This window comes from Cibotium barometz, chromosome 3, assembly GCF_041138505.1.
Source record: "Cibotium barometz isolate CiBa-2024 chromosome 3, ASM4113850v1, whole genome shotgun sequence".
NCBI lineage: Eukaryota > Viridiplantae > Streptophyta > Polypodiopsida > Cyatheales > Cibotiaceae > Cibotium > Cibotium barometz.
This window is the reverse complement of record NC_141048.1, coordinates 29,317,690-29,339,761: the sequence shown is the minus strand read 5'-3', so window position 1 is coordinate 29,339,761 and position 22,072 is coordinate 29,317,690. Positions and strand designations below refer to the sequence as shown.

At 44.2% G+C, this 22,072-nt stretch overlaps 1 protein-coding gene across 1 annotated transcript in view; it reads right to left on the bottom strand.

The window, feature by feature from the left end:
- Positions 1–17,514: 17,514 nt before the first annotated feature.
- Positions 17,515–22,072, bottom strand: part of LOC147639911 (zinc finger/BTB domain protein) — a 58,651-nt gene continuing 54,093 nt past the window's right edge. The window contains exons 2-3 of the mRNA XM_086775261.1: positions 17,924–18,038; positions 17,515–17,827 (exon numbers count right to left, since the gene is read on the bottom strand). Coding sequence (XP_086631387.1) covers positions 17,754–17,827; positions 17,924–18,038 — 189 coding nt within the window. The 3' untranslated portion in view covers positions 17,515–17,753. The remainder of the gene's footprint in view (positions 17,828–17,923; positions 18,039–22,072) is intronic.

The window sequence follows — 22,072 nt, the reverse complement described above, 5'->3', positions numbered from 1 at the left end:
CTTGGGTTTCTATCACACCCACAAAACCTATTCATGAGCATCCACCATCTGCCATAGTGGTCACCCGATCACAAAGGAAGGCCATGCCTAAAGAGCACAACAAGGGGTTTAGCCCGATGATAACACTCTTCCACTCCCCCACACGGTCATAGATTAGTCCTTCTTGTTGTTGCAAGCCTTCAAGGACCTGGGCATTCATGTCATCACTCTAAAATTAGTGGCCTAATTCAGTACTTTTAGAAAAGCTTAGTGAATTGCATGTTCCCTACCAGCGGGTCTATTTTCATCAGACTTATAAGGAGTCTTAAGGTGGTTGTTCTTCCATGCTCGCTCTTAGTATTCTATCCATCATCCTTTAGGTCTTTCCACCACATACTTGGGCTTCCTTGTAGCAAACAATGAGCCAACAAAAATTGGGACTTGGGAGGAGAAAAGGAAATGAGTGATAAGCCCTTCTATGCCACATGGGGTATGTCCATTAATCACTTTCCTCATAGTTATCAAAATAGGCTATTTTTGGCCTATGATGTAGATGTTGGTGCTTCATGCATATTTTTATGTTTCACTCCATTTCTTTCGAGTATGGATCTTCTCATTGATCTTGTATCTGCAATTGGTCATTAAGTGCAATAGCATCATTTCTCTATGTCTCCAACTAGGTATGGTTGGCTAGGAGTACCACATCATCTCTTCTTTTTGTCTTTCCCATGAACTCTATCACATGACTTATGATATTGCAAAACATGGAGTTGAATGCTACAAGAACAGCTAGGAGATAGTCCTAGGAGTCAAGGATTGCTCGTGGGGAGAAGATTTTTTCTGAGGCAAGGTTGCCTTCATGAATCCACTTGTGGTTTTCTATGATGTTTTGGGTGGCTTCATAAGAGCTTGAGAGCCTGGTGACAGAGAAGTAGTAAGTGTGTAGAACACCTTCAGGAAACTCCTCAAAAATATTAAATGGCTAAGTTGGGGGCCCTCTTGATGTGGTTTTCTCCTTGGGTGCCTAGCTTGCCACTTGCTTTGGCTACCACATGCCTTATGGGTGTGTCCATCGAATTGGTTTCTAAAAATTCTGCATAAGAATCAATGGGGTTGTCTCCTGTTCGAGCCTTGGCCTTTTGGGTTGAAGAGAACCATTGGGGTGAGGGAGCCTCGGTTTGTGCTACGTAGGGGCTTGTTTGTAGTGGCAAAAACTTGGTAACTATAAGGTTCGAGGAGCTCTTCCCACCTTGTAGTAGCCAAGATCATAAACCAGGGATATCCCCAAGAAAAGGGCATCCACTTCCTCCGACTTCACATTTCCAACCCCAACCACCCATGTAGTCTCTGTAGGACATCCTCCATCCAGTTGCCAACCTCCCTCTCCCACCCTTGGGTTTCTATCACACCCACAACACCTATTCATGAGCATCCACCATCTACCATAGTGGTCACCCGATCACAAAGGAAGGCCATGCCTAAAGAGCACAACAAGAGGTTTAACCTAATGATAACACTCTTCCACTCCCCCACACGGTCATAGATTAGTCCTTCTTGTTGTTTGCGAGCCTTCAAGGACCTCCACAACCAACCCTCCCTGTCGGACAAACCACCTACGCCCTCCCTCCCACATTCTAAACCATAGCTTACACCTTTCTCTGTGGAGGGTCTACTCAAGGAAAATACAATATCAGCGATTCTATTTAATCTTCTCCAAATTAGCCCTAGTGTCAACAAAGTCTCAGTACACTACTCGAGAAACTCAATGGTATGACAATGAATTCTAGTGGGGGCAATTTGGTGGGTTTCAACTCCCCTCAAGTTTTGCCAATTGTATGGGTATCATCCGTACGAGTTCCTCCCTTACAAACTACCGGAGCCCTACTTGTGGAGATTCATGGTATCCCACATTATGGGGCAATCATCAACGGTGACGTTGGGGTGAACCTCATGCCAAAATTCACACTCCATGCAGTAGGTCTCAAGGTGACACACACCAGAAAGCACTGCCTCAGGTGTTTGAGGACACACCAACTTTTTCAGTGGGGGAGTGTCCTAAGTCTTGGACAGAAGACCACTACGGCAACTTTCCAATTTACCACCATTCAGCCCACAACCCCACACTCCTCTCCAAAGTAGCTGAGATAGGAGAACTTCTTAACCTTCCATCTTGCCAAGACCCTATCCAGGAATCCAATCTCGATGCTTCGGAGGAGCCTCGTCCCATCCTGTTAGCCTCTTGGATGTGGGACTACCCCACCCTCCTTGAGCAAGTTGTCGCCTTCTTCCAATCTTATAAGGATGTCTTCTCTTGGACTTACAAGGACATAGAAGCTATTCTAGCCAGCATTAGTGGTCACACCATTCCTCTCCAAGAGGGCACTCGACCCATTTGGGTGGGCCTACAAGCTCAACCCAAAGTATGCAGCAGAAGACCGACAAGATCCATGTCGTCTGTGTGGACTTCCAGTCTCTCAACAAAGCAACCATTAAAGATGGATTCCCCCTTCCATTCATGGATTGGGTTTTAAAGGATGTTGCTACCTTGTATAGTTTTATGATTGGGTTTTAGAGGATGTTGCTACCTTGTATAGTTTTATGGATGGGTTTAGTGGATACAACCATCCACCCAAACAACGGTGCCAAGAGAGCTTTTGTCACACAATTGTGTACCTATGTCTACAATCAAATGCCCTTTGGGCTGTGAAACACTCCGGCCACCTTCCAATAGCTCGTCTTACCAATATCTTCAAGGAGTACCTCCTTAGCTTTATCCGTACTTTTATTAACAATTTTTCTAATTTCATAGGCACATAACTTGTCTCTAAGCTAGAGGCCTTTCCAGAATATCTCTCTCAGTTAGCTTTGATCTCCACTAAGTGTCACTCCTCTCGACTATGCCTCAACCTCAACCCCTTTAAGTGTCATTTCTTAGTGGTCCAGAGCACCCTCCTATGTCACATCATCTCTTCCGAAGGGCATGGCTCCCAACCTTGACAAAGTAGTTGCAATCATTTGCCTTCCTCCTCCAATTAGCCCCAAAGGAACCCAGGTCTTTGTCGGACACACCAGCTATCATCGTCGGTTCATCGACATGTATACCGATGTGGCCCTTCCATTCACCAGCCTAGTCAAGCCATCGCACCATCTTCCAAAATGGTCCGACCCAGCCTCTACCACATTCTCCTACCTTAAAAAGCACCTCACCGAAGCCCCCATTCTCATCCCAGCCAACTGGACGACCATCTTCCACGTCCATATAGATGCAAGCCTTACTATTTTGTGGGTGCGATACTTACTCTGCCCAATGTGACATACAAGTTGGACAGACCAATCTACAATGCGAGCCACCTCCTCACTCCCACTACACAAAACTACACAATTGAGCGGGAAGGCTTGGCTATTGTCTATGCTTGCCAAAAGTTTCGCCACTATCTCTTGGGCTCCCACTTCATCGTCATCTCAGGCCATCACACTCTCAAGTATCTTCTCAATAAACCCAGGTGATAGGTCATGTTTGGTGGTGGCTGTTGCTCTTCCAAGAATTCAACTTTAAGATCCTCCTTCGACTGGGCAAACATCACGCCATGGTTGGCAGACCACCTTTCCTGCATATTGACACTTGGGAGCCTGCACAATAGGTATTGATGATGACCTTCCTAATATTTTCCTTTTCAAAGTTGTTATCTCGGACTAGTACGAGGATTTCTTGCTTTTCTTTCCATAGGACACTTTCCAGTGGGTGGGCGCTAAGCGTCGGTTTTTGGTAAAGAGCTGACCCCTCCAAATCATAGCTGGCCAACTCTACAAGAAGGCAGGTCATGATGGTGTTTTACACGTGCATCAGTCCTCATGAAGTGCCTCACCTGGTTGAAGATGCCCGCTCCGGCCCTGGTGGTGGTCACTATCCCAGCCACATCTTGGGTTCTCTTATGTTCTAGCATGGCCCGTGGTGGCCCACCATGTTTAAAGATTCTATTCATTTTGCTAAATCTTGTGATACTTTCTAATGGTGTGGGCCCAAACCCACCTGTCAATCTCACCCGCCTCTCTAGATATCCCTTGCTTGGTCTCCATTCAAGAAATGGGGTCCTGATTTTCATGGGGCCCGTAGACCCAATGACATACCCAAGCTGATGCAGATACATTCTTGCCATCACTGATTACGCGACCAAGTGGACGGAAGCCTAAGCCACCAAGGATTGCATGGCCAGCAAGGTGGCTCGATTGTTATACGATCGCATCCTTGTTCACTTCGGTTGCCCCTTGGAAGTCACTAGTGATAGAGGCTCCCACTTCATCAATAAAGTCATCACCACCTTTACTGAGCCTTCCATCACAAGTCATGTGTGCTTTTTACCCCTGGGCCAATGGGCAGGCGAAAAGCACCAACAAAGTGTTATGTCACTTACTCCACAAGATGTGCCATCAGCACCCTAGTCACTGTGTCAGAGGCCCTCCTTGGAACCTTGTGGGCTTACAAAACCGCCTTCAAAGCCACGACACCCCTGACTTGCAGGGCATTTTGCCCTTTGAATTCAACAAAGGTTCGTACTCAATAGGGACCTCCTACCAGGATGACACTACCCACAATGCTTTAGTGCTCCGTCTGGCCATCCTGTGTACGAAACCCAGGCATTGGCCAACCAAGCTTTGGAGGTGGAACAAAACAGAAGGAAGGCATGGCATGACCGCCATCTCATGAAGCCCCAATTCCAGCAGGAAGGCCAACTGGTCTTGGTGTACCAAGCTCGTTATCTGAGACAGGCTAAGAAGCTCATCCCTGCTTGGGAAGGACCATTCATCATCCACCAAATTCTTCCTCACGACACCGTACAACTTTGCACTTTGAGACGGCCTGCTTCTCCATCTCCAGGATTAACACTTTTATTGCCCAGAAGCCTCCCCTGGAGCCTTCCCTTGCCCATAGTCCACCTGCTTTCCCAAAAAAAAAACCATCCTCTACTCCACCCCACCGTGCTCCACAAGCCCACCCATCTCTCTCACTACTCAACAGTCCACCCATCTCTCTCACTGCTCAACAGTCATCGTTCCTTGCTGCGCTGAGGTGACGTACACGATGACCCCGCCCAAGCTCACCGTTCTTCAGACCAGTCCCATCCATAGCCTTGGTGTGACCGGCATTCCTATGATCAAGGTGGCTTTCAACTTCCTCACCCTCAGCCAAGGAGCTGAAGCCTTCGCAGTGGGGGATGGAGGTTTGATGGACGAAGAGGTCTTTGCTTGGGACCAAATTTCCCCTTCCATCCCACCCCTACTTGGCCACCCCACCACCTTCACCGATTCGATCCTAACAAATCAACTTGTCAAGATACTGTCCTTGAAGTAATACAGTTTGATAGTGGTTTATTTTCTTCAAAGGAACCTAGCCCATCTGGCTACCTTCTCCGTGAGAAAGTCCCTTCAAACCACTTTGGCACTATATGGGCAAGGTACCATACCATGGAAAACATAAAGCTACATGCCTTTGTACCGTTCAAGCATGCAAGAATTCTTTGTGATCTCCTTGATGAGGAAACAATGACACTCATGAAGATGCTTTTACTAAGCTGACATCTAAAAAACGCTATTAATCACTTGTCGGATATCCCAGTGCATACATTCATCTGTGATACACTTTGGTGACGTATGTGCTTGCTAGTTTTTCAATAGCAAGCTTGCCTCCCTTCTTCTTGGGGGCCATTTCTTTTTTCTCTTCTCACCAAGGACGGTGAGAACTCTAGTGGTGGGTGACCTATAGCCGCCAAGGGTGCCCACACCGCTACACTGTAACACCGTAAACAGTGCCACACCGTAACAATGTCACACACCATAACACTGTAACATCGTGATAGTGTCACACCATAACACTGTAACACCACCACAATGGGTCAACACAGAGGAACCATCTAGAAGCAGAGCGGTGCATGCACTCGCATCATTGAAGGCCCCACACTGACACTCTAACAACATCTACCAAAGATAGGAGATTCTAGAAAAGGTTGCCGCTCTAAGGGCATCTTCCATAGATAAGATTCCATGCCATCAACTCGACCTCAAGCATATATGGTCCCTCGACTCACCTTGAACGACATCCTTTATCCTTCATCCTTCATCCCTCATGATCATCCTGAAGAAGGACATCCTTCATGCTCATCCTTCATACCACTTTGTACCCTGTGTTCTACAATCACTTGTCATGAACTTGACCTATGTCGTCCTCTTCACTATTGTGACCTTTGTTGAGTGTGCACTGTATAGTGAAGGACATGTATTAGTGTCCTTGGAGTAGTGCAAGTGTTCTTGTTCGTCTTGCAATCTTGTATCTTCTTCTTGTGTTGTGTTCCACCCCATAGTGTCTTCTATGTTATGCCATGAGAATAGAGGACTTCGAACATACTTTCCAGAGAAGAGCAACCACTTAGTGTGTTAGCAGGCAACCAACCCTGCTACATTTGCATTATGGGCTCTGCATTATAGGCATTGTTCTTTGTCAAACCACATTGGCTAACAGTACTTCAAACATGTGGCAACACTTTTTGAGCCATACTTTTTGTACCATGCAAAAGTGCTTCATGTAAATGATTATGGGAAAGCTTCGAGCTTACGACTTGTAGTGCTGGTGGAAGATAGTCAAAACTGAGCTCACAACTTGTATAACATTGGCAGTATATACTTAGACTGCGAAGTTAGCCTAGACTAGCTTTTGAGACCCATCAGGAAAGTTCCTTGGTGGGTGATCAAGCATTGTCAATATGAGTCTTGTATATAAGACATTTTGATTAATGAGAAAATGCATAATCTCATTCTCACAATTCAGTTTAAGTCTTTCTTAAACTCTTGTGATTGATGCTTACTTGTGTGTGCTCTCTTCTCTTTGATGCATTCTTGTTGGTTGATAATCATGTGTGTAAGTCATTGTGTGATGATGCTAGCTCTCCTCTCCCTCTCTCCCCTTCTCCCCCATGCTCTCACAAGTTATAGGTTGAGCTTTACCTAGCTCTCTTCCCTTTGATGCATGCTTGCTTGTGGATTGTGTGTGTGAGTCATTATATGATGACTCACTAGCTTTCATCTCTCTCTCTCTCTCTCTCTCTCTCTCTCTCTCTCTCTCTCTCTCTCTCTCTCTCTCTCTCCCCCATGATCTCACAAGTTAGAGGTTGAGCTTTCCATAGCTCACTCCCTCTTTTCTCCCCACCCATTTACAAAGCTTGCATGAGGTGACAATGAGGAAGGCAAGGTTAACGGCCCTAGCTCTCCACAAGAGAGGGTTTCTCTACCAAGAGTTGCTAGAGGTGTAAGAAGCTAGAAAGACCCTTGCATTCTTCATCTTTTTCTCTCCCTCGTGCAAGGCTCCAGTGTTCCCGAATCAACGCAACCATCTTTAGCACGAAGCACCCTAGATTAGGACTCACTTGCTATACTTTGTGATTAGAGATTGACATAGCCCGATTGGAATGTAAATTATCCACTAGTTGGTATTGCTTAACTCATTTTTCATTGTTTGTTTTGCTTTTTAATTGATTACCTTAGTGACATAGCCCGATTGGAATGTAAATTATCCACCATGGTTGGTATTGCTTCTCATGTTTCATTGTTTGTTTTATTGTTTAATTGATTACCTTGGTGTATGGAGCAACCCTTTAAGCTCAAATTGCATGTGTGTAAGTAAGTATTATCTTCCATTTTCTTTGATTTAAGATCTTTCTTCTTGCAATTGCTAAGTTTTTTAGTTTTACTTCATTGGAGGCATTAATCTCACCACTAAACCTTGTAGAAACACCATAAGGCTACATTAAGCATGTCATTAGGTGTAGTAGGAGTGAATTAATCAGCCTATCAAATAAAAAATACATCATTAAGGGATTAGAGAGACTAAACTTGGATTTTTTTGGCCAAAACTATGAAAACAACCCGCTGGATTGTTTGTGTACATGTTGGACATTTCTACTTTGTTTTGATGCGGGAAATGTGGAAAATATGCTATGTCTGTTGACATGGGAAATCTGGGAAATATCCTCATGATGAAGGAAAGGTCAAAAAATTTTCCTCATTAAGGAAAGATTAAAAAATATTCCATCCATAAATGGCCATAATGATTAAAAAAGCTAAAATTTGAACCACCACGTGGCCCAAAATCCCACCACTATAGTTTGGCACACAGAGCTGTCAGTAAACTAACATACATATGGACTCATCAAAAGATAGCCATGCACATTCCTTGACTTGTGAATGCATGTTCAAAAGTAACACAGGGACCTAGCCACGCACGAACATGCATGTTCCACATCACCAAACATGTTCCTTGATTTTTGAATGTATGTTCGTAAGTTGAAAAGGGACTTGGCCACAACGGATGTTCCCATCTCATTTGGCCATGCACATACCCAAGTGAGAATCCACATTCTCATCTTGTGAATGCACATTTTCAAGTCACATAAGGATTAAAAAACTTAAAGAATCCACCTAAATCCAGAATTTCCAGGACCACCTCCTCGTGACTTGTGTGTGAGAAGGGGATGCTCTAAGCTAATCACTCACCCTCACATGTACACAAGACGAGGAAGGATTTTTAGACTCAATCCCCCACTAAGGAGAATGCTTCAAATGCCACAAATTGAGAGCATTATCCCAATACCCCACCACTAATGAGAATGCTTCAAATGATGCAGAATCGAGAGCATCATCTCAAGAGGAACCATTGCATGTTTCACAATCCTAGGACCTCCAATCCTTAGTAACACAATATTCAAGCGATGGCAAAGATGGTAGCTTAAGTACTGGGAGCATATCATTGCAGAGCCTCCTAAGTTAGAGTACCGGACTCCCCTACAAAGTGGGAGTCAGAGAATCACCAAAACCCTATCAAATAAGAGATCATTTGCTAGAAAGACCAACCATGGAGCTATTTGTTCCTGATGTGGACCCTAACCAGTCTAGTTTTGGAGCTGGAAGCACTAACCTTATAGAGGAGGGAGTAATCCTTCCTAGGACCACCAACCATGGAGCTATCCACATTTTCGACGTGGACCCTAACTAATCTAGTTTAGGAACTAGAAGTGCCAAACCTATACGGGAGGAAGTAATCCTTCCTAGAACCACCACTAGCACGACCGCACAATGATAGCGGTGGTACATTAACAGCTTTTGGGTCAGCTAGCACTCAAAATAAGAACCTTGGACTATTCAAAACTATCTAGAGTTTTAATCTCCAGGCTTTGTAGCATTTAAGACTTTGGTACAAGCAGTGAGGGGGGTTTTAGGTTGAATTTTGCCATCGGGATACTGTAATAATCCATGCTACTAGGGTCAAAGAAACAATCGAAGCTGCTAATAATACCACAATAGGAACCTTACATCAAGGAGTAGGAGGCTTGAAAATAGGTTCGGCATATTGGGAGGAGCCCACACCCCATATAGTATGACCCAGTCTTACATGGCACCTCAAGGGCAAGTGCGATACGCGTACTATTCCTCATCGCACTTGCCCTTGAGGTGCCATGTATGACCCAGTCTTACATGGCACCTCAAGGACAAGGGCGATACGCGTACTATTCCTCATACTATTCCTCATATTGGGAGGAGCCCACACCCCATATAGTATGACCCAGTCTTACATGGCACCTCAAGGGCAAGTGCGATACGCGTACTATTCCTCGTATTGGGAGGAGCCCACACCCCATATAGTACGACCCAGTCTTACATGGCACCTCAAGGGCAAGTGCGATATGCATACTATTCCTCATACTAGCCATTACCTCAACCTTCACCTACACCATTACTAAATACACTAACCATAGAAGATACTTTGATGATAGTGGCACAAATAGGGAGGGGGCTAGCAACATGACTCGTAGCAACTCCACCACACTAGCTATAGCAGTGGTACCAAATCCTAGATAGCAAAATACAATCAAATTGATGCAAATTACAAAGTTGATACTAAATTTCAATGGGATGAGAGATCCTATTACACACTTGTTGGAAGTGTTTGATCAAATGTGTGATTCATGTGGTTGACTTGATGACCTAGTAAGGGTGAGTGTCTTCAGCCTCATCATGGAAGGGAAGGTGAGACAATGGTCCTGATCACTGAAGCCAGAGGATAAGGCTGATTTTGACACCTTGAAGACTACATTCACAACTGGTTATTTTCACCAGCAAACCCAATGAAACCCAAGTGGTTATTTTTTCCATTGAAGCCAATGAAACCAAGATGACCAACTCTACCATATCAAGTAGCTAGAGAAAGAATCAATCAAAAACTACATCAATAGAGTGAGAGATACCTCCACTCTAAATGTTGTGAGACTAATAAATTCTATGATAAATAGCTAATTGGAAGGTTCCTAGAAGGAATCCTTGACTCAAGCTTGCTTGTACTCTGAAAAACATAAAAAGTTTGAGTCATGTTATAGGAGTGCCATAGATTTTGATGATAACTTCATGGAAATTACTTCAAGGAATCTCCCTGATGGAACTCCATTTGAAGCATCATTTGGTATATTGTCTTTAAAGGCTGCACCAGTAGAGTAGAAGACCTAGCGACCGCACTCTTGTAGCAAATTGATTGAGCAATGGAAAGTCAGACTAAGAAAAGACAATATGGGACACCCACATCTATACCCTAGATGTGAGTTGGTCTGGTGTTCAATTTGCCATGCTAACCACACAAGCATAGAATGCCCCCACCTAATACCCAGATAAGGAGGAATCTGGTGCACTTATAGCATGAGGATAGGAAACCATGATACTACTGATTGCTATAAAAATCAGCCCCAAGAGGTACTACTAGTCACACTAGCTTCACTTATTCTCATCATCACTTGGATTTTCCTGTACCACTAGGGCAAAGCCAAGACCATACTTGCTAAAGCACCTCACCCAAGGTAGTTTATACCTCAAAGATAAGTTCTCTAAGAATTCTAGAGTTACACTTATTGCTCCCTTGTTAGGGGCTAAGGTCCTACCTGCTAAGAAATATTGTAAAAGAACACATGAAGAACAGAATGCACAAGAACCCAAAAGACACATGACCCTCCAACTACCCTACTAAGGTTTTGCATGGCTAAGGTTACTTGTGGTAGATTTATATGCTAAACATAGGAGTGTATGTACATGCTAACACATGGCGCACCCACTAGTGGATCGGATTTCAAATCTGATGACTCGAACCCACATATTTCCTTTGCTCTGCCAAAACATGATAGGGTCATGCCAAGGTTGTGCACACAATATGTACATATGATATCATGCTATATTAGGTCGAGACCCTGGCACACGTAAGGCTAAATCTCATGGATGAGTTCCAAAACAAACTTTGAAAGCAACACATGGATATCAAGGGAGGTGATGAAGCTAAAGACATGACCATTGCCCTAGCTAGAGAAGCAACAACTCAGAGAGGTCAAATCCAGACCATAGTAGGAGCATGTCTCGTCGAAAGCTGAAAAGAAGGTTGATATCCTGATGGATGCCACCAACATTAGTGGACCTTGCCATCTCCCCACACCTACCCTTTGGTCTCCTAAAGCTGGAACACACCAAAGCCTCCAACTCAACCTCCTTCAACATAATATTTACATAGATGAGAACATACCCACCTCTGCTTTCTAGACCATCCTCTCCAAAGCACCCTGGACTCCTCCCCACCCACCATCACCATGCTATTTTTCCAAAACACAATCTCACTAACTGAGCCCCTTTACCATCTTTTGCCTCCCCCATCACGTCCTCAGCCTTAACCTCTTGGTTGGCATGGTACTGCATCCTCACATTCTCTAATCGTTGCCTGGAGGAAGGAAAATTCTTCAAGCTTTTCTTCCCCGCCGACAACAATCTCTCCCCCTACCCTACATCAACAACCATCATCACCAGTGCCATCCACAGTGGATGCGCATTAACAGAGCTGGCATGCGGTGGGGATGAAACCTACCAACATTTAACCTCAAAGGGTAGTGTGGTCTACAAACCCATTGGAATCCTAGTACTTTACCATAAAATAGGGAAGCAGGTCTCCAACTCATGAAAACTAGCCAGTCACACGTGTTCAACACAGTCCATGTGGCCTGCCCCCCCAAGATGTCTCAAATGATGAATACAAGGACACCCATGAGTTCTATACGCCGATGAAGCCATCACTCTCTGTTGAAGGAAGAAGATGAGGAGAGTAGTGACACTGCCTCGGACAAAGATAGAGACGATAGTGATGCTTTAGCAAGCAGCCAAGAGCACACAACAACAAAGGAGAACCTTGCAAGGCTAGTGGCCCAAGCAAGGCACCTTTGGACCCTTCCCCATCAAGGCCATCTTCTAACACACCAATTACAGAAGCTTCTACCTCAATCAAGACCAAAGAACTTCACACCAAACCATCAACCTCAATCCCCTTCCTGTCGCCTCCACTTCAACTCTACCACTCTGCCAATGGTTACATCTCACCTCTACAACCCCATTGCCCCCATCTTTGTCTCCCCCAAAACCCCCACCCATTACCTCCTTAGGAGAAGCCTTAAATGCACTCACAAAGGCCTCCACCTCGCAAGTTAATCGCCACCCTTTTACCCCATAAGCAACAGCCTCATCTTTGGAAGGATTGTAAGAAGGAGAGATCCCAACACCCCCAATCAGGGAGCATGAACAGATGTTCCCCCTTGACCATCCTTTTAAATGGCAGGACCCACTAGACACCCTCGACATTGACCAAGAAATTCTGATCCTGTAGCACAAGCAAGACCCCAACCAAGATCTAATAGGATCCTCAAGGATCACTTGGACCTCTACCTAATCAAGGTTATTTGGAGGAAAACTTTAACCAATGGTCAAGACACATTGTAAAAGGGATTGCAGTGGATACAGAAGGCCATTATCAATCACATATAACCTCATGGGGGAGCAACCCGTTTGGCGGGGCAGCCATACCTTCTGAAGCCCAAATTTTGGAAGGAATACTCTTCCAGTACCTCCGAGAGTCAGCCCCATTTACTTCCCAATCGAATGATGGTGGGACTGGGATCTCTTTGATAAAGAGTTGGAGAAGAACCCCAAGTTACAATTTTACTTCCCTTGGATACCTCCGCCACCCACCCTTCTCAACAAGGCATGATGCTTCTCCCACCATGCAAAAATTCATCCAAGATTACGACCAAGTGCCATATCCTGACATTGTAATCACCATTTGCTTCTTCCACCCTCGTCATCACCCTTCTGGTGGAATTTCTAGATTAGGACACTTGATGAATGTCCTGAGGGTCTCGCCTCAAAGGCCATATATATATATATATATATATATATATATATATATATTTATATACATGTATATACATGTATATACATATATACATGTATATATATGTATAAATATATGTATATGTATATATATATATATATATATGTATAAATGCTGACTCCCACTATACTGCACTTCCGATTCCGAGGACAAAACAATGATTAGGGAGGGGGTACATTAACCACATTAGCTAACATTACTCCAAACGCGCGGAAATATTTTTGAGCCATACTTTTTGTACTCTACAAAGAGCTTCATGTATAGGAAATCTTTGAGCTTACAACTCGTGTAATGCCAAAAGATAGTCAAAATTGGGCTTATGACGTGTAATTCCATTAGCATACTTAGACTAGGAAATTAGCCTAGATTGGCTTTTGGGCCCCATGACATTACTTGGGTGGCCGAGCATTTTTAATATGAGTCTTGTATATAAAACATTTTGGCTAATGAGAAAACTCATAATTCCATTCTCACAATTGAGTTTAAATTTTTCTTCCTCTTGTGATTGATGCTTGCTTGTGTGCTCTCTTCTCTTTGATGTATGCACGCTTAAGGATTGTGTGTTTGAGTGTGATAGTTGGATGATGCTAGCACTCCTCTCCCTCTCTCCATCTCTCACCTTTTCCCTGGCATGTGCTCACTCACCAAGGCATTGAGGTAGAGGTTGAGCTTTCCATAACTCTCTCCATCTTTGCTTCCCACCCATTTGTAAGGTTTCCTTGTGGTGACAACAAGGAAGGTAAGTTTGAGGACTCTAGCTCTTCATAAGAGAGGGTTGCTCTACCAAGAGTGGCTAGAGGTGCAAGGACCCTTGCATTCTTCATTGACTTCTCTCCCTCGTCATGATGAAAGACTCAAGTGTTCCTAATTGGTGAACATTCTTTCACGAAACTCCATTGAGCCTCATCGTCGCACTAGCCCACGAGTACATCTTTGGATGGGGGGACCATGGCAAGCGTAAGCCTGGTCCATGGTATGACCCATCGCCTGGACCTTTCTCAAGATAGCAGGAACCTCTCGTGGCCTCACCTTCAACCACACCATCTAGTGATCCACACTGCCTCTATCTGAAGTGCTCAACAATGCAAAATCCCTTGAGCTACAGAGACCACCCAGCTCCATTATAGCTATGGGCACATCCATGCGCAAGTCCCTTGACATTCCTCAAACAATGTAATAGTATTGACTCCCCAAGAAAAGGGATGTCAAAGAAAGAAGCAAAGAGAGTCAAAGAAAATAGTTATCTTCTTGTTGGAGAAATGTGCCCACACGAGCACACCTTTAATCCATTGCCCATGTCACTTGAATATTTCACTACTACAAGCATCATATTTTTTACACTTCTCACATCTTACAACATACACAAACACATGCACCTGCAACTAACCTTGTCAAATGCCAACCCTCTAAGTACATGGAAGGACCATGGTGGGGGCAAGCTTGGCCCATGGTATAACCCATCGCATGGAGAAGCCCTGACTCTAATTCATCACCATGGATGATGTATTTGCCACAATGAAGCCTCATCTCTCAGCATCACATTGTGATATCATGACATACTCTCATGTCGTGCCATGAAGATACGGACTACCATCTACCCATGCAAATCATTCCATGGTGTCCTAGCACTTATTTCGTCAACCACAAGGTGTATTTTGTTTCTAACAACCACTTCATGCTGAAGGCTCCACACCACTTCTATAACCAACAGAGGCCTAGCATGAAGCACCTCTACATCGCCTATCACTTTCCATGTTTCCTCAACAAGCTGCTTACCATTTAGGGCTAACCATAGCTTGCCTTCCACCACTTTTCCCTGCATCTGGCTCTGCGGATTAGTTTCAGCAGATTGTGAATTTGAAAACATGGGTTTGAATCCCGTTACGTGCCAAAGACATGCCATCCCAAGCCTCTACCACCCTCTTGTTGAGTATAGAAATATACCTTTCAAATTCTATACTTACAACCTATAACAATTAACCTCAACCATCAACTTCATGGCATATCCTACGCATACACACCTTTCAAATTCTATACTTACAACCTATACCAATTAACCTCAACCATCAACTTCATGGCATATCCTACGCATACACACCTTTCCACCCCATCAACAACTACTGTCAACTTAGGTGTGATGTGAGGACGCGATCACCATTAGGAAGGGAGGTATGTTAACCACTTTGTACGTTAACATGGCTTCACTCACTTGATCTAGCGCAAGGGACTTTGCCATCTTACCTGCTCGAACATGCACTTATCTTTTGTAAGCAAGTGCTAGAACATATAAAGCAACCTTAGCCTAGTATGAAAACTAGTCACTTGTATATAATTCATTTTAGACCATAAGCAATATACAATCATTTCCTTATAATAGTTTACTTGTGAGCTCTCCTCTTACTTCTTTGTTTGCTTGCTTGTATATATCATTGAATCTTGCTTGCTTGGTAAATGCATTTGATGAATGCATTGCTAGATAGGTATATACAAGTGACTAGTTTTCACACAAGGCTGACCAAACTTCAAAATGGTTTGGTCTCATTACTAGTCTTAAGTACACATGTTGTTCAAGTCAAGAGCTAACCTTAGCCTTGCTGAAGCATGTGTCATTGGGTCTTACCTTAGTGTGTTATAAACTATAACTTCCCTATGTGGGTGCACTAGCTCATCCATCACATCCTCACTCTGTTGTCACACCGGAATGCTTCTTTGCCAATGGGGTAAAGGGAGAGCTCTCTATGCCTTGATGGAGGTGATAATATACCCACCTTTGAAGCTAATGGGAGAAGAAGACCTACAATCGCAACTCATTTTTTACACTAAGGAATGGACGATCATTCGCTTGCAATTAGAATAGTTGGGATCTCCCCTTCTTCCCTACTCTTTATTTCTTGTGCTCTATTGAATCTTGCATGCTTGATGGATGCTTGCTACATAGGCTTATTTATAGGTTTCCTTCTTACATTAGCTTCTTCTTCTTTTCTTGCCTTTTGTAAGAGAGAATCATCATGAATGCTATCTCTGTTTGCCACCATCTAGGCATAGGGAGCTCTTCCTTCACCCTATTGTCAAAAGAGCACTCTGGTGTAACAACATAGTGAGGGCACAATGAACAAGTTAGCACACTCACTATTGTGGCTCAAAAAGGCAAGACTTAATGACACATGATTCGGCAAAGCATAAGGTAAGCTCTTGACTTGAACACCTGACTACTTTTGAGGAGGGGTATGGAAAGTGAAGGGCTTGGAGGTTGAAGAGATTGTTGATGGTTGGTGAGGCTCAAGTTAACATGGAAGCTAAAGTTAACATAGAACATTTTGAGCAAGGTAGTAAGGAGTTGGTGTGAGGTTCTTGGGATATAAGAGCTTTGGTTTCTAAGGTGTAGTTTCGTGTTAGGTGTTTTGGGAGGTTTTGGGAAGTAGAGGCTTTGTTATTTATAGAGACTCCTGATAATGAGGATGGTACTTTAGGATGAGGGGTAGTCAATAATGGGGCCCTTTTGGGAGGGGGTAAATCAAGATAGGTACCTCCATTGTTTCCTCTTTAGTGCATAGAGACACTACCACCTCCTTGGCATGGGGAGCTTCAGTGTTGTGAATTCGACTCATATCTAAGGTCACTTTGTCTTGAAGTGCAACAAGATCAAGTATAAAGAATCTACTCCACAAGATTATTATCCATGCATACTTTTTGGTTAGCATATCCAACATATGATGCCCTTGCATCTATAAGCATGGGCAGGGTCAAAAAGAAATATGAGTACAAATTCCCTTTTTTTGAGCCCGGGTGTAAAGATTTTCAGAATTTCGAGTGTGAAAACTGTTACTGAATCAAAAACAAAAAACTAGAAAAACAAGCTGGCCTACCATCCTCCTAAATGTATTCGTTTTGTATGATCCAGTACTACATCAATAAACTCACCCGTGTAGATGGAGGCCTACTTCTCTCTTTTTAAAAAACACATTTTTACGTAAACTATGTGATGGTAAAGTGGACCCTATGTATGCATTGACTACAATAAAGACTATACATATATAATAAAGGTGAACTGGACCTTACGTTCTGACTAAGGTACAACATATCTCGATCATATACACGTATTTTGGATCCTCAAAAAGATGGTGCCAGCACAAATACCAAAATTTCGGATCACAGCCAGTGAAGAACATAAATGACTACTTGTTTGAGCCTTTGGAAACTTTGCCACACTACTTATCACAATCCATATACACAAAGCCACCCAATAAAAGGAACCAGATATAACATGTAATTTGGAACTGTTGAAGCAAACAAAACACATACATATGTATATGTAATTGAACAAATCATCCTTTCCAAGGCACATGCCTTTTGTTGGATTAGTCCATATGCAAATGACACAAAATGACAATTGACATTACAAGACCACCCCATCCGCCATCGTCCCACCCCCCTTACCTCCCCATCCACCTTTTATACCATAGTCTCACTGCAACAGCGCACAACCTTAACGAACATGCCTTATCCGATCTTCACGACCAAGGCCAATTGATTTCTGGGCATCCTGAATACCCTTTGGATCTGTAAAAGAACGTCCCACTTTATCAGCAGAAAAGCACAACAGGCAATGTCAGGCATGCAAGTACCTGGAAATCTATTTTAGAACAAAACACCTACCGAAAAATTGCGTGAAAATTCGTGTAAAGAAGCCCACATTGCGAGCTACATTTCTACCGAGTTCAAGAGGAAGAGGCATCAGCAAAGTGTCCAAGCTAAACACTTTTTTTAGGAACTGCAAGCAAAAAAAATCAGCACAGAAGTGATCCTCCCTCTCTCTCTCTCTCTCTCTCTCTCTCTCTCCATCATACCCAGACCACGTGCTAGTGCAGGAGCTCAGCCGAGAGGGGTGACACTCAACAGAGCCACTGAGTTATGCAGAGCTCGATGCCCCAGACCCCATGGCCCTCGCCCACGGCCACACCACCACAGGAGGATCCGGGCCATCATCTCCCATCATCGCAGCCTTCTCGCGCCAGCTCAGTTTTACCACCTTGAGCACCATGTCACAGCGGCCCATGAGGATGTATTAGGGTGATATGAGAGCTCTCTGCTCATGTACCTCGATCAGTTCTAGATTTTTGTTATCTTTCTTTATTACAATCTTGTACAAAGGATGATGTACCTCATGTATATGATGTAACGTTTTGGTCTCATAGGCCATTTTGGCCTTTTGAAGATGTTAATACAACTTTCTTTCCCTCTCTCTCTCTCTCTCTCTCTCTCTCTCTCTCTCTCTCTGGGTTCTGCTGCTTGCTGTGTGGTAGGACTGCCCAATGCCCATACCCTGCAATGCCCACGAGCGCTGCACCTTTTCCAAATTTTCCAATTTACTGCCCATTTGCAGTCACAGACGCACATTTGCTGCCCCAATCACATCTGCTGTTCCCCAATCGCCCAGTCGCCATCTCAATCGTCAATCTGCTGGCCCCAATCACCCATTTGCTGCCACCTTAAACTCTAAACCCGCCCTCTTCTGCCTGCTTTCTCTGTTTTGCTCTTCGCCCCTGCAAACAAGAACAAGAACCTGCTCTTCCCTGTAATAACCATCCATGACAAGGTCAGCAAAATGGAACGGCGAGTATGGGAAGCTGAAGGAAATCCTCAAAAAAATCGAGAATACTCATATTGCCGATGCAAGAACTACACAATATGGCCCTTTCATGGCCGATATATTTATTTTTTAAGCTGATCAGCATGAGAGAGAAATAAGTGCTCTCTCAAGGCAAAGACTATAGTCCGGAAGGACAACAAGGACAACAATGGAAAGCTGCATAAACAGCTCAAAAAGAAGCCTCAGCAAGACGCTCTCAAAATTGAGCTAAACCAAATCAAGGAGAAGAATGTGGGGCTCCTTCAGGACATGCATGCTACAAAAATGGATGTATATGAAGCTTCCAAATGGGTGAAAGTGGTCATGAAGAAGAAAACTGTGATCCAATCCTGCACAGACCATAGCACCGCCACCCTGAGAAACCCTGTCTGCAAGAGCAGCAGCTGTGCCATCGAAAGAACACAGCGCCACCTGCACCCGTTCCACCAGAAAAGGAGGGGCCGCTGCCAAAGCTGCCAGGAGTGGGAGGAGGCACCACTGAGAATGGGAGGAGGCGCCGGAAGAGAAAGGATCAGCCGCCACGTCAACAGTGATGTAACTCCCCCCCGTAGAAACTTCTATATTCAGATAGAAGCTTTTACAAGAAACCAAGGTGTGGGTGCAGACTTGCACCGGATTTTCCACAGAGCGTCAGCAGGCTTTTGCCAAGATCACTATCCAGGACCAAGATACAAACAGCACCAAAAGCTGTCCAAAACTGTCTCAAAACAGCCACAAATTCAGCCCCAAAACACCACTGTTACACGGCCAGATGCGTGAGAGAATCACCAGCTGAAAACCCACGTGTGGAGCTGTAGGGCCGCTGTATAATAAACAAACAACCACTCTGCAGGTGACCAGCAGCCAAAAGAGAGAAGTTGTGCTGCTGTGAACAGTGTGCAGCCAGAGAGAAAAAGGAGCCAGCTGCTGCCCACTTGTACAGCCAGCGCTCAGTAGGAAAGAAGAACTGTGCGGCCAGCGCTGAGAGGGAAAAGGGAAACAAGAAGCAAGCCGGCTGCCTGCTGTACGGCCAACGCTGTAGGAGAGAGAGAGGAAAGAACTTCTGCTGACCAGGAGGAGTGAGCGCCAGATGCTGAAAACAGCCCTCCCTTGCCTCTTTAATAGAGTCGATGTGCTTTTCCCTTTTATGCCAAAAGTGGCTTGGCTATCAAAAATAGCTGCTTTTATGCTTTTCCCAAACTTGCTTCCCAAGTTTTAGCTAGGTGCCTCTTTTTGTCCACCTATCCATGCCCAAAATAATAATATGTACAGCCCTTCATTAATGCTGTGTGAACACACTGACTTATAAGCATTATAAGTCACTTTGATGAATAAAATCCCATGCTACTCATGCTCTATAGTCATCTTTCAAGTCAAGCTTTGCCAATAGATGCTTTAGCTTTTTGTGGAAAATCCCCGTTCTCATCTTGGTTATGTTCTCTGTATGGGCTTGCCCCAAAACACTGATCAAGACTGGTGAAGGGACCAAATGGTGACATCCCCTCCATCTTATAAAGCAATTGACCGCAATTGTATAAACCTTATACCACTGAAAAACTCTTCAAGTGTAGCAGATGCACTGCCAATCTGTAGCATCCGTAAGTCCAGATCCAAGATCCAAAGTCACATACGGACACAAGAGCCAACCGTATCAAGAAAGAAACTTTATCCATATCCCGAGTCATAATAACCAGACACAGGCACAAGAGCCATCTGTGTCCCAAATATTCATAAATCCATAAGTAGCTTTAAGTACCTGCGAAAAGAGAATGAGCAAAATGCATAGCCACAAGACATCTTGCCATGCCATTGGACTGCATAAGAGCACCACTCCTATGATCCATACACATGTTCCATGAAACCATAAATGCTCGCCAAGGTTCTCCCTTTCCTCGCGACTTTACTCACTAGGGTCACCAACCCTTCCATGAGTCCGGATACTAACTCACTAGAGTCACCAACTCTTACATTAGTTCAGATTCTAACTCAGTAGAATCACCAACTCTTACAAAATACTCACTCGACACTCACCAACTCTTCCATGATCCCATGAGTAACTGTAACTAGTCAAGGACCCAGAGCGATAGACAGCCACTTCAAATGCCAGATAGAGCTTTGAAAGCACATTGAAAGAACCATAAACAAAATAAAAACACCCCACTGAGCCGGAATGGCCGGCCCCCCTAGAAACTTCTTTATTCAGATAGAAGCTTTTACAAGAAACCAAGGTGTGGGTGCAGACTTGCACCGGATTTTCCACAAAGCGTCAACAAGGCTTTTGTCAAGATCACTATCCAAGACCAAGATACAAAAACAACACCAAAAGCTGTCCAAAAATGTCTCAAAACAGTCACAAATTCAGCCCCAAAACACCGCACTGTTACACGGCCAGATGCGTGAGAGAATCACCAGCTGAAAACCCACAAGTGTGGAGGCTGTATGGCTGCTGCATAATCAGCAAACAACCACTCTGCAGGTGACCAGCAGCCAAAAGAGAAGTTGATGCTACTGTGAACAGTGCGCAACCAGAAGAGAAAAAGGAGCCAGCTGCTGCCCACTAGTGAAGGGATTTAATGGTGATAGTGATGTCATCACCGCATCAGCAAACCAATTATAACAAACTCGCTATTTGCATTCTTGTGATTTGTGCATCCAAGGGAGTGCATTCAGGACCTTCAACATCACTTTCGAGTAACATTTTCAGAAGTTTTTTGGAAGTTTGCTTTTGAGCCTCTCTCTCTCTCTCCAAGTTTTTGGTCATTTGGTGTATCAACTCTTTGGAGAGAGTTTTTGTTGGTTACACTTTTGGGGCAATTGTACTTGCAATAGCGAAGTTCATCGGTGCATGTACAAGTTGTCACCATTTGGCCACCCATTTGGTCCATCTCCATTTCTGGTGCCACTTCTATGGGACTGTCACTCCATAGAGCAGTGAAATTTGTGCCATGTTCACATGAGGCCAGGCTAGTGTCTCATGTGAAAGGACCAGTTACTTTGTGTCACATGGACGGGAACCAGTTTCGTGCCACCCGTGTGTGACCAGGATCATGTCATTGTTAGACATCATCATCCCCTTGTTGTTGGCTTCCTGTGTGGTGTCCTATTTTAGCCTTTAGGGCTGACCATGTTAGCTAGAGGGGATGGTGTCATGGCCCTGTGAAAATGGAACAGCACAA